At 42.3% G+C, this 11,268-nt stretch overlaps 2 protein-coding genes across 2 annotated transcripts; both read right to left on the bottom strand.

The window, feature by feature from the left end:
* Positions 1-804: 804 nt before the first annotated feature.
* Positions 805-1,715, bottom strand: LOC128164908 (uncharacterized). The gene is made up of 2 exons (XM_052828980.1): positions 1,568-1,715; positions 805-1,271 (listed from the first exon to the last, which is right to left on the bottom strand). Exons 1-2 carry the CDS (start codon positions 1,713-1,715, stop codon positions 805-807), a joined length of 615 nt encoding a protein of 204 aa, XP_052684940.1.
* A 1,509-nt stretch (positions 1,716-3,224) lies between these two features.
* LOC128167698 (uncharacterized) lies at positions 3,225-5,910 on the bottom strand. Its single transcript, XM_052833564.1, has one exon. It carries the CDS (start codon positions 5,738-5,740, stop codon positions 3,866-3,868), a length of 1,875 nt encoding a protein of 624 aa, XP_052689524.1. The 5' UTR covers positions 5,741-5,910; the 3' UTR covers positions 3,225-3,865.
* Positions 5,911-11,268: the final 5,358 nt, after the last annotated feature.

Below are 11,268 nucleotides of genomic sequence, written 5' to 3'. Positions count from 1 at the left end.
TAAATTGCGTTGAATTTGACTCAGTAGTTCTTTAGAAGAAGATTTTAAAAAATGCACCCCCTTTTCCTACAGTTTCGAGGTTTTCTCCGCTTTTAATAAAGATCGGTCTTTCATTTCTGTAATTTCTAGTTGCCTTAACATAAGGATGCATTGTGTGTGTCAAATTTGATTGAAATTGGCCAAGCGGTTTTGGAGAAGAAGTTTAAAAATGTAAAAAGTTTACAGACGGACGGACGACGGACAAAATGCGATCAGAATAGCTAACTTGAGCTAAAAAGCGGATTTAGATAGGTTTCCCGGTGTCAAACACATGGAACTTGTACATTAACACTGTAAAAAAGAAATAATACATAGTTCTACTAGCGTATTGATTGGCCCATACTAAGTGAAGTTGTACCATAGCTGTCGCTATATACACCACGTTTTCTTTGTTTAAAAACGTGGTGTATATATGGCAAACCCGCAGTTTTCTATAGCGGGTATATACACCTATAAGAGAGCTTGAAGCTCCGCCCTCTTATAGTTTAGGTAAAAAACCACATGCATGAATAATTACTCTTTATTAGTGTACAGAAATAAGAATAACTGAGAATTAGTAAAGATTGAATCAATAATTCAATATACTCTCTCTCTCTCTCTCAACCGTTTTTACGGCACAAGAACAAAACTCAAAATTAATGATTTTTCCCCCTCTATCTCCCCCTCTTTCTCTCTCCCTTTCTCTATGTATAACAAATCGTTCACAATGTAATTATTATGAGCACATATTTACTTGAATAACCATCATCTTAAAATCCACCGAAGTTAAGAAGCTGTAGTAATCGTAGAGGTAGGCTCATCACTTTTCCTGACGCGCTTAGGTTCTAACACGGTGGATACTTCCTTCATCATGTCGTCTGACGCTCTTTTGTATTGGCGAACAGATTCGATGGAACGGTGGCCCGTGCGGGCCATAATCTCCTGTTCCTCTACCCCCGCCTGATACAAAGCCGTCGCACAGGTTCGCTTCCCGGAGTGATTGGTAAAGTTACCACTCAACCCGCCCTCTTCACACATGGATTTTATCATGGTTGACAATTTATTTACACCAATACATTGTTTGCTGAAATTTCTACCCTCTAACGCTCTTCTGTAGAACGGTCCAGCCGAATCCCCGTCGTCGGATACACTGAGAACAAGGCAAATGTACTCTTTATAAATATTATACAACTCAGTGTCCGAGAATATGTGTTTGATGACTTTTGGCGAAACGTTGCGCTGGTTAAGACCACCTGCAATTCACAAAAACTTTAATTTAAATTATCAATGAATACTAGCATGCTGATGCAATTTCCTAATTAATTCTCTTTTTTTAAAATATTGGAAATGATTTTTATTTACTCAGCAAATGATCGCTACTTTATTGTTTAACTTTTGCAAATAATAAAAATTTTACCTTTATATGTTTTATTGGTCCGCCCTTTAAAAATGATCAACGGGCGATCATTATCATTCTCATCATGCAGTTCAAATTGATTTATCGCCAGATTTCGGTGTTCGTCAACTCCTCGTAGGCCGAACAACTTACAGTTGTAGAAGAAGACCAAATATAACATCGACTTGGAAGTGGAATTTCCTAAAATGTTCTTCTCCCAAAGGCATTTTTCGTCGTTTTCTGACAACGGCTCGGCTTGTCTTTTGACGATTCCAATGCCTTGAGACGTCAGTTCAGACATTTTGGCGCTCAAAGCCTGACGAAAACCTTGGAAACAAATATTTTTTTCATCCAAAAAGTTCAATGGATTTCCATTTTCACGCAGATGCCTTAACAGACCCACGCACAGCTGGTAAAGGGATCTGGGTGGATATGGGTTTCCATCCTTTCGTCTGACTTCCAAGACAAATCTCGTCATTAAGTTGTTCATCTCAGTTTTGTTCGTTATCTTTTCCAAGTCAGGAATTAAAGGCCCCAGTAATTTCCATTCGATATTTTCTTCATTCTAGAAAAGTACTCAGACTCCAATTAGTGTTTTTACGCGTGTTCTTGCTTTCAAACGACTTTTTAATAGAATATATCTCCCCCTCTTCAACCAATGGCCCAAACCGATTTTTGTCTTCTTCATTGGTATTGTAACAAGTCGAGCGGTCCTTGCCACAAAAGAAAAACACCGTTTTTCTAACACACAACAATTTATTCAGGATGGCAAAATATCAATATCACAACACAGACTAAGATGCTGACCATTTCAAACAATACAACCTGAAACCCGGGGCTATCACCGTTTTAAAAACTACTCGTCATAAAAATAAAGAAAATGGTACTTGTTCTCGTATTTGCAAGATTTGTCGTTCTCAAGCTCAATATCAACAATAAACAGCGTATGAGAATTGTACTGAATAATAAATATTAAAATGCATAAACTTGCGCCGATCCGGACAGCTAAACTCTAATTCTATCTGGTAAAATCACACCCCCTCCCAAACTGTACTAGGTATGCTAATTAAGTCCTCATAATTTCCAGTAAACTGTAAATAATCTAGTCAGCCTTATCCGGATACCCGGACATCTCATTATAAAAATGAATAACCTATTTGAACTAATGAACTAAGAAAATCCGAACAACAATAATGCGGATTCCGAACAATCCGGACAACTCGTAATTCTAAACTTGAAACAGTTCAAATAAATATAACAGTTCCTTTTATAGACCACAACTAATAACTAGAACTATAACACTGGAAAGACTGGTCTACATGGTTGTTATACTATACGGATTCTGTCCGGACGACGAAGTCCTTATAAAAATTAGCATCGTCTACGACCAGGTTCATCTTGGTTATCTACCTTATATGGAGTTCTCAGAGGAGTGCTCAACTGAACGGGATGTGATCGAGTGATCAAGTGATACTGCTGCTGGAACTAGCCTATATTTATAAACTTCTCCAACCAATGAGTACTTGTCCTTTTCTGTCCGGACACTAACAACCAATCAAATATCTGTACGGATTCTGGACATTCCGGACAAGTTTCCTAATTTCCGAACAAGCATATTTAAATAATAAATAAACATTTTATTCCTATACAAAGCCTTGTCCAGATTAATTTAATAACACGGACACATATTTCTAAGTCAAAATACGCATATAGCTTTAATACACATCCTTGCGATATTTTACACTAAAGGAATTTTGAAATTAAGCGCCTTCTGAAGTAGTGCGCGTAGCAATACGCTTGAATACGGAAGTTCGCTACGAAGACATAGTTCATCAATCGAGGTGACAGATAAAAGCAATCACCGATTATACTGAGGTAAAAATACGGAAAAATAGTGGTCAGCATCTAAATACAATAATACATGATTTAATAAGGCATACAACAATGTTGATAACACAAACATAAGTGTCAGAATATGTTTGCATGTCGATGAGTGAAGCGGTCCGTCAAACAGCATGTTCCGTACAGAGAAGTTTGTGAGCGGTAAAATGACGATTATCTCGCGGAAAGAGCATTAAAATGGCATGAAACTGAACAGGGTGATTAATCTGGTAAATATAAACATGTTTAAAACAGTTATCATGTATTTACTCGATCTATTTACGGGTCAAAGCAGATAATTCGATATCGTAAAAATGTAAACAAAGTACGGGGGTAGTGTCAAAACACGAACGATAATTCAGAACATGTAAACATTGGTATTTTGATAAATCACGCCTATAACAGGTCTTTGACAGGTTAACAATAAATAACTGAACTTGATACGAGGCATTTTAACTACGATTGCATGTCTGATGAAATACACAATGAAATATTAATAGAAATACTTAATTGATCATAGATGATCATATTACACCACCCCCCACTTAAAAAAATGAAATTCTCCTGAATTTAGGACAGTCTAAGTGGAACATTTTTAGCATTGATAATATTAATGACAGAGTCCATGGTCTTTTTCCTCTGCAGGAAAGCAGCCTCGAGCATCACAACGAACAGATTGTCGTCCAGAGAATGAACACCTTTTCTTGCAAGAGCACACAGTTTTTTGTAATTGTAAAATCTAAGCTTCCTGTCTGTCTCATCTTCTTTGATCATGACTGGCTTGGCTGACCCAGGAAGACAAAGGAAGTTATATTTGCAGAGGAGGGCAGATCTGGATGAGGTCAGAGAGGAAGAATTGATCACACCATCTGTCTCAACGAAGAGGGCCGTGAACTCCCACGCCTGCAGCTTCTGATCCGAAGTCATGGTTTCCCATCCTGAAGGTGGCCAAGTGAGTTTGGGCCTATCTGGAGAAATGGGGAATGGTGCAACTCCTGACCAGTTTCTCCTTGCTGGTGGCAACAGTGGCATTACACCAAACTCTAACAGAGTTCGCGCCCGGTCCAAAATAATATGGCTCTCCAACAAGTCCATGCTCGAAGTTAAACTGGTTCCTGCAGCTTCAGAACTGGTGGAACTGGATGCCGTAGTGTTGGGGACAGCTGAAGCAAGGGGATCGGCATAAAAAGAACTGGCTGGCTTGCTTCGCTGGCTGTCTCCTCCTGTGCAAAATGGTGGTACGTTGATGAGGGAGGCCAGGGCGTCTGGATCTGCCAGTTCCACCAGAATGGATCCACTTGCAATGCTGACTGGGTCTTCGGCAGGAGTGTCCTTGGCCAGAGAAATTTCAGGTGGCCCGCTGAAACCCACAGGAATGGCAAAAGTTGGCTGGTCTGAGAGAATAACAGGATGTTCATTGGAAGTGGGGTCCTCTGGCTGGCTGTCAATGGTAGGGGGGCCCTCTGGCTGGCTGTCGATGGTAGGGGGGCCCTCTGGCTGGCTATCAATGGAGAAGAGATCCTGGAGCTGGCATGGAATGGTGGAGCTCTCTGGTTGACCTGGGATGGGAGAAGGATCCTGCGGATGGCATGCACTGGACATCTTAGATGGTACATATGCTGGGGGGCAGGTTCCATTCCTGATGCTCTGAAAGTGCTCAGGACCCACAGCCAGGACAATGGACAGCACTTTCTTTATGGATGGGGAGGTCACGGGAGTCATGGTGGGCGGTGTCTGGAAAAATGGATCATGGGTCAGTGTCTGGGACTTCCTCATGAAAGAAGACAGAAGTTGAGGATTCCGAGCTGCCTCTGGAGTCAGGGTGACGTTAAAGACTTCATCCTCCTTGGTGATATAGACGCTTATCACTCCACCCTCCAGACTGATGGTCTTGAGCTGAAAGTCACTAGTGAGGTCAGGTCTGGAGGGGGAGTACTCCCTGGCTCTCTTCCGTGCTTGTAGGTCTTCCTCAGGCTCCTCGCTGTAGTCCGGCACGAACTTCTCCTCCGGTGTCAATGAGGGTGCACGGGCTGCCTCCCACCCCTGTTCCAATTCCTGTAGACGGCGCTTGCTCAGCTGGTTAACTCGAATCCACCTTATCATCTCAGTCCGTGCCCGCACAGCCGCATCAGCCCGCCAGGAATTAGGAGTGATCAGCTTCAGATAATCCTTGGGGTGTACCGCCAGCCAGAACCCATTTGCCTCAGAGAAGAAATCGGAAGGAAGGCTGTCTGATGAAATCCTTTTCTCCGCTTTATGGCTATCTGCGATGTGCACTTTGAGGTCACTCATACGACGCAGAGACTTTTCCTTCTTACCATCTCGGAGGGGACAGAAAGGGCACAGGACCCGCATCCGCTCATGAGGCCTCGAAATCAGGTGGTTTTTGCGGTCTCTGTTGGACTTGAACTTCTCTGGGCACAGCCAGCAGGCAAATGAAGACATGCTGAAAATGAAAACTGCAGGTAAGGCTCAGTTCATACTCTGAGCAGAAAACACAAAATGCCTGCAGATACGACACCTGAACTATATTACATAGTTCACTGCTAATAACTACTAAAGTTTTTTTTTAAATTCTAAAATCCACCCCCAACCCAATATCAGGTACAACTACTGGGGGACCCATAATAAAATAAGTAAGTAGGGACAGGGATGGTCAGCTGAACCACACAACAAAAAAAAGTCAACAAGTCAACAACATTACAACAAGACGGGGGTAAAAATAATTCTGATTAAGGAGGTTACACAAAAACACAGACCAACAGACATCCTCCCTAAGGATTCTACAAGGTCACATAAAACCACGGGGTTGCATAATGGATGATCAGGCCATATGCTTATACCCTCAAAACTCGCCCGCGGGCCTACAGTGCCCTGCCACTGCTACCATTGGAACCACAAATACTCCTCTAATCAGTAAACACAGATATTTAAAAAGAACAAACATATCCCCCTGTAGTTACTCAACAGGAATACTAATTGCCCGGATTTGAAGAAGAGTAATCATAATCGCAAAAACAGAAGATCAAACACTCCTTCCAGAGACATCATCTAGAAAAACATCTCAACAGGAATTGCAACTGCTCGAAGACCATGATACTTTCAACAAAAAAAACAATAGATCAAAATTCCTTCCAGAAATACTACATGTCTACAAAACCATTCCCATTGGTCTCTATCAATAATCTCTTAATCCATGCTGGCACATCCCTTCCCTTATAAACAGACAGGCGGTCAATATGGTATAACTTGGCTTCTTTTCTGGGACTTCGCTTAACTCTGTAAGTGGTATCATCTATCTTCTCAATGACAACACAAGGCCCACTCCAAGGACATGACAACTTCTTGCAAACGCCCTTCTTCTGTAAAGGTTCAAAGAGCCACACCAATTGACCTATGGGCAGCGAAAATCTACTGGACTTGATATCATAGTAACGTTTCTGGCGCTCTGCACTGGTCTTGAGATTCTGCCTGGCTAATTCATGAATAGATTGGAGCTTGGTTTGAAGGTCAGTAATGTAATCATCTGGTTCTGTTTCATTTACTGTAGATGGGGAGCAAACTACAGTTTCTAGAGGTATGGTGTTGTTTCTACCTAAGACCATCATGTTTGGAGTGAAATGAGTACTACTGTGGACTGAAGAACGGTATGCCATCATGACCTGGGGCAGAAATTCATCCCATTTGTTCTGTTCTTTTTCACAATACATGGTAAGCATAGCAGCTAATGTGCGGTTAAAACGTTCTATATTTCCATTGCTCTGGGGTCGCATACTGGTTGTTCTTGTCTTATGAATTTGAAACAGCTGACACATATGTTGAAATAACTGAGACTCAAAGTTGCGCCCTTGATCAGTGTGAATCTGAAGAGGTGTACCGAATCGACAAATGAACCCATTTACAAATATTCTGCATACTGTTTCTGCTTCCTGGTTTGGTATTGCATATGCCTCAGTCCACTTAGTGAAACAATCACAGACAACAAGAATAAATCTGTTGCCTTTGAGGGATAGGGGAAGAGGACCCATGATATCCATTTCAATTCGCTCCATAGGCTCACCAACTAAATACTGTCTAAGGGGAGCTACTCTTTTGTCACGGGTTTTCTTTCTTGCAGAGCATCTGGAACAGGTATATATGTAATTCTCAACAGATTTCTTCATGGCAGGCCAGTAAAACTTATTTTTGATTCTTTCCAGGGTCTTTTCAATGCCAAGATGTCCAGCTGATGGAATGTCATGGAAATATTTCATAACTTCAGTGTGTTTCTCCAAGGGTACAACAAGCTGTGTCTTAACTTCATGATCACCTGGTTGCCATTTGCGGTACAATACACCATCATGTAGAACTAATCTGTCCCATTGTTTCCATATTCGTTTTTCAGTGCACGACAGGTGGGATATATCATTCCATCCAGGTCTATTGGAGCCATCATCAAGGAGCGTCATGATCTGGGAGATGTCCTTATCCTGAAGTTGAAGCTGTCGGAACTGAGCAGGCTCCCAACCAGGCAGAGTAACTGTATTAGGGGGAGTGGTAGATCCGCTTGTCCTCTGCTGTCCTCTTGTAATGACACAGACATGGCCTACTTCAGCATATGGGTTTGTTTTATCTCCTGCATTTTCTGTCTGACTCTCAATATCATCATTGGTTTGCTGTCGTTTACAGGCACTGCATGGTTTTCTTGACAAGGCATCCGCATTGCTGTGCTTAGTTCCTGGGCGATGGACCACTGTAAGATTGTATGTACCCAGCTCCTGCAACCATCGGGCAACTTGACCCGTAGGGTTCTTCAAGTTTCTCATCCAGTTTACTGCTGCATTATCTGTTCTAAGTAGGACTGGTTGACCATACAGGTATGGGTGAAAATGCTTCAGGGCGCACACTACAGCAAGGACTTCTTTGCGGGTTGTGCAGTAAACCTGTTCATGTTTGTTCAAAGCTTTACTGTAATATGAAACAACTTTCTCACAGTCATCCTGTATTTGGGAAAGGACTGCACCCACTGCGGTGTTGCTAGCATCTGTATCTAAAATGAAACTTTGACCAGGGACTGGATATGTTAAAATAGGGGGAGAAACAAGAGCATCTTTGAGCTTCTGGAATGCCTCCGTACATTCATCTGTCCAATGAAATTTCTTATTCTTTTGACAAGCTTGGTGAAGGGGTCGAGCAATAGTTGCAAAACCCATGACAAAACGCCTATAATAGGAGCAGAGTCCTAGAAAACTTCTTATTTCTTTTGTACTAGTAGGTATTGGCCAATCTTGAACAGCCTTTGTCTTATCTGGATCTGTATGTACTCCAGTCTCTGAAACAACATGTCCTAATACTGTGATTTCTTTTTGAAACAGATTACACTTTGATGGCTTGAGCTTGAGGTTGGCTGTTTGCAGTCTCTCCAAAACATGTTCTAATCTTTGCAGAGTTTCCTCTACTGTTTTTCCAGGTACAATAATGTCATCAATATAGATGAGGCATTCACTCCACTGAAGTCCACGGAATACATCTTCCATCAGGCGCTCAAAGGTCGAAGGAGAATTGGCAAGTCCGAATGGCATAACAGTAAACTGATAAAGACCCTGACTTGTAGAAAATGCTGTTTTTTGTTTGTCACCCTCTGCCATTCCAATCTGCCAAAACCCTGAGTTCAAGTCCATGCTGCTAAACCATTTCGATCCTGACAATGAATCCAGGCATTCGTCAATGCGAGGTAAGGGATAGGCATCTTTGACTGTGACATCGTTTAGTTTGCGATAGTCAACACAAAATCTGGTGGACCCATCTTTCTTGGTGACAAGGACGATCGGTGATGACCAGGCGCTGCTAGATGGCTCTATCACATTTCGCATCAACATTTTTTCTAGTTCCTGTTTTTCCACCTCACGTTTTCCGAATGGCAACCGCCTGGGACATTGTCTGATTGGATTGGCTGGACCGGTGTTGATAGTGTGTTGGACCAAATCTGTCCTCCCTAGGTCATCAGAGGATGTTGCAAAGACACTCTGGAATTTTATAAGCAGTTTCTTTAATTTCAGGGACTCTTCAAAATCTAAATGCTTGGTACTGCGGGTCATCAGATCAACTAGATGTTCAGGCAAACCAGAGGTGGTATTGGTTGAAGTAGTAGGAGGCTCAGCTACTCTGCAGCAATTGCCAGCAGGAGATTTCTCATAGTAGGATTCACAGGTACCTAATTTCATGTTTGGATAAAGAGTTATAGGATTGCTGCTGAAATTCTGGATTACTGCTTGTAGATCCTGTGATTTGGTGTCAACTATTCCAGGGATCAGAGAGAAGTTCTTTTGGCTGATTACAGTTGCAGGGGTTTCTACAAGGCCTAATTCTGCTAGATGGTCCTTCTTTGGAATAGTAATTGGAATTACAGACCTAGTTTCAGGTGGAATGATGACTGTTTGCTTGACTGCTACACTAAAGTTACTGGAATCTCTGCATGACCGTAGATGGTAATTTCTCTGTTGTTCACATCCACCAGTGTCCTCTCTTCATCTCTGAGTCGAGGTTTGACATCAGCAGCCATGTTGTCAAAAATGCTCTTTGAAATGATCGTTGCTGTCGATCCGGTATCAACTAAAAACATTACGTAAATTCCACCCACCAACCCAGATACATAAAGGCCATCATCCCATTTCTTTTCAGTTTTACTAATATGCCCTAAACGAATATATTCATCCCAGTCTAAATTTTTCTTAGGCCATTTATGTCCATCATCCGCCGTACTCAGACCTAATAAGTCGACGGTTTGAAGTTTCCCTGGTTGTTGGATCCTTGTTGCTTTCCATTGCCACCGTAAGGTCTGTTCCTGGTCTCTTGATTTTGTTGAAACATCGGACATTCCCTCATGAAATGATCAGGGGCGCGGCAGATGAAACACTGCCTGTTGTTCTGATTCTGTCTTCCACCAAACCTTGCCGTCTGTCCGGATTCCTGGCGTTCCAATCTCGCCATTATTTGCTTCAGGGTATCCGTCAGTTCTGGTTGAATTGTATCTGAACTGCCGCCAGAGTTACTCCTCTTGACGTCCTTATCGTCACCAATCGCTCTGACAGCCTGTTTCCGCTTTTCTCCTTCACCAAGAACGGCCTCGTAACGCTCAATGACTTCTACCGCATCTGCTATGGTCTGGCAATCCTTGTCTATGCAACGGCATATCATTTCTAATGTGATACTTTTATAAAGCTGATTAATAGACAGTGCTTCTTGCGCTAAGGCATCTAAGTTTGGGTAGGCTTTCTGTGACATTTGTCTCAAATCATCGGCAAGTGCCGCTATGGATTCATTAGGGGTTCGTCTCCTAGATTCAAATCTGGATAACCAACGATTCTGTTGCCTGGAACTTCCAAATCTCTGCTCTAGTTTGTCAACCAGTACCGCGTACGGCTGTCTGGACTCTATGGGTAGACTTATATAAAACGTGCGAGCGGGACCTCGGAGACAAGCTGCTAGCGCCAACACTTTCTCGTGATCGTTCCATCTTCCCAACTCCGCACAGACTTCAAAATGTGAAATGTACTCCTGCCAATCATCAGCACCAGTAAAAGCTTCCGGTTTCAGGTTCAATCCTCTCGCCGCTCCGCGTCTCGGCTGCCAGTCACCGCCACCTCGTCTTTCATGGTCAGCATCAAAGTATTCCTCAAGATCATTCGGACGATCGTCAACTTCCGGGTCTTGAACATTTAGAACAACTTCAGGATCGGGGGAGGCCATTATAACACCAAGAGATATCTCAACCACAAGAAGATACTTGAAAAGAAAACAACAACAACAACTTTGAAAATTATCAAAATCCCCCACCAAACAACAGACGAAGTTCGAATCCTGGATGCTGCTTATAAAATACAACATCCCACTTCTGACACCAGTTTGTAACAAGTCGAGCGGTCCTTGTCACAAAAGAAAAACACCGTTTTTCTAACACACAACAATTTATTCAGGATGGCAAAATATCAATA

This window comes from Crassostrea angulata, chromosome 10, assembly GCF_025612915.1.
Source record: "Crassostrea angulata isolate pt1a10 chromosome 10, ASM2561291v2, whole genome shotgun sequence".
NCBI lineage: Eukaryota > Metazoa > Mollusca > Bivalvia > Ostreida > Ostreidae > Magallana > Magallana angulata.
The sequence above is the reverse complement of the archived record's forward strand: the minus strand, read 5'-3'. Positions and strand labels throughout refer to the sequence as shown.

Coding starts and splice junctions, on each gene's coding strand:
- LOC128164908 (XM_052828980.1), bottom strand. CDS start 1,715: ATGTCTGAACTGACGTCTCAAGGCATTGGAATCGTCAAAAGACAAGCC. Junction 1,272..1,567: donor TTTGGTCTTCTTCTACAACT/GTAAGTTGTTCG, acceptor TGTGAATTGCAG/GTGGTCTTAACCAGCGCAAC.
- LOC128167698 (XM_052833564.1), bottom strand. CDS start 5,740: ATGTCTTCATTTGCCTGCTGGCTGTGCCCAGAGAAGTTCAAGTCCAAC.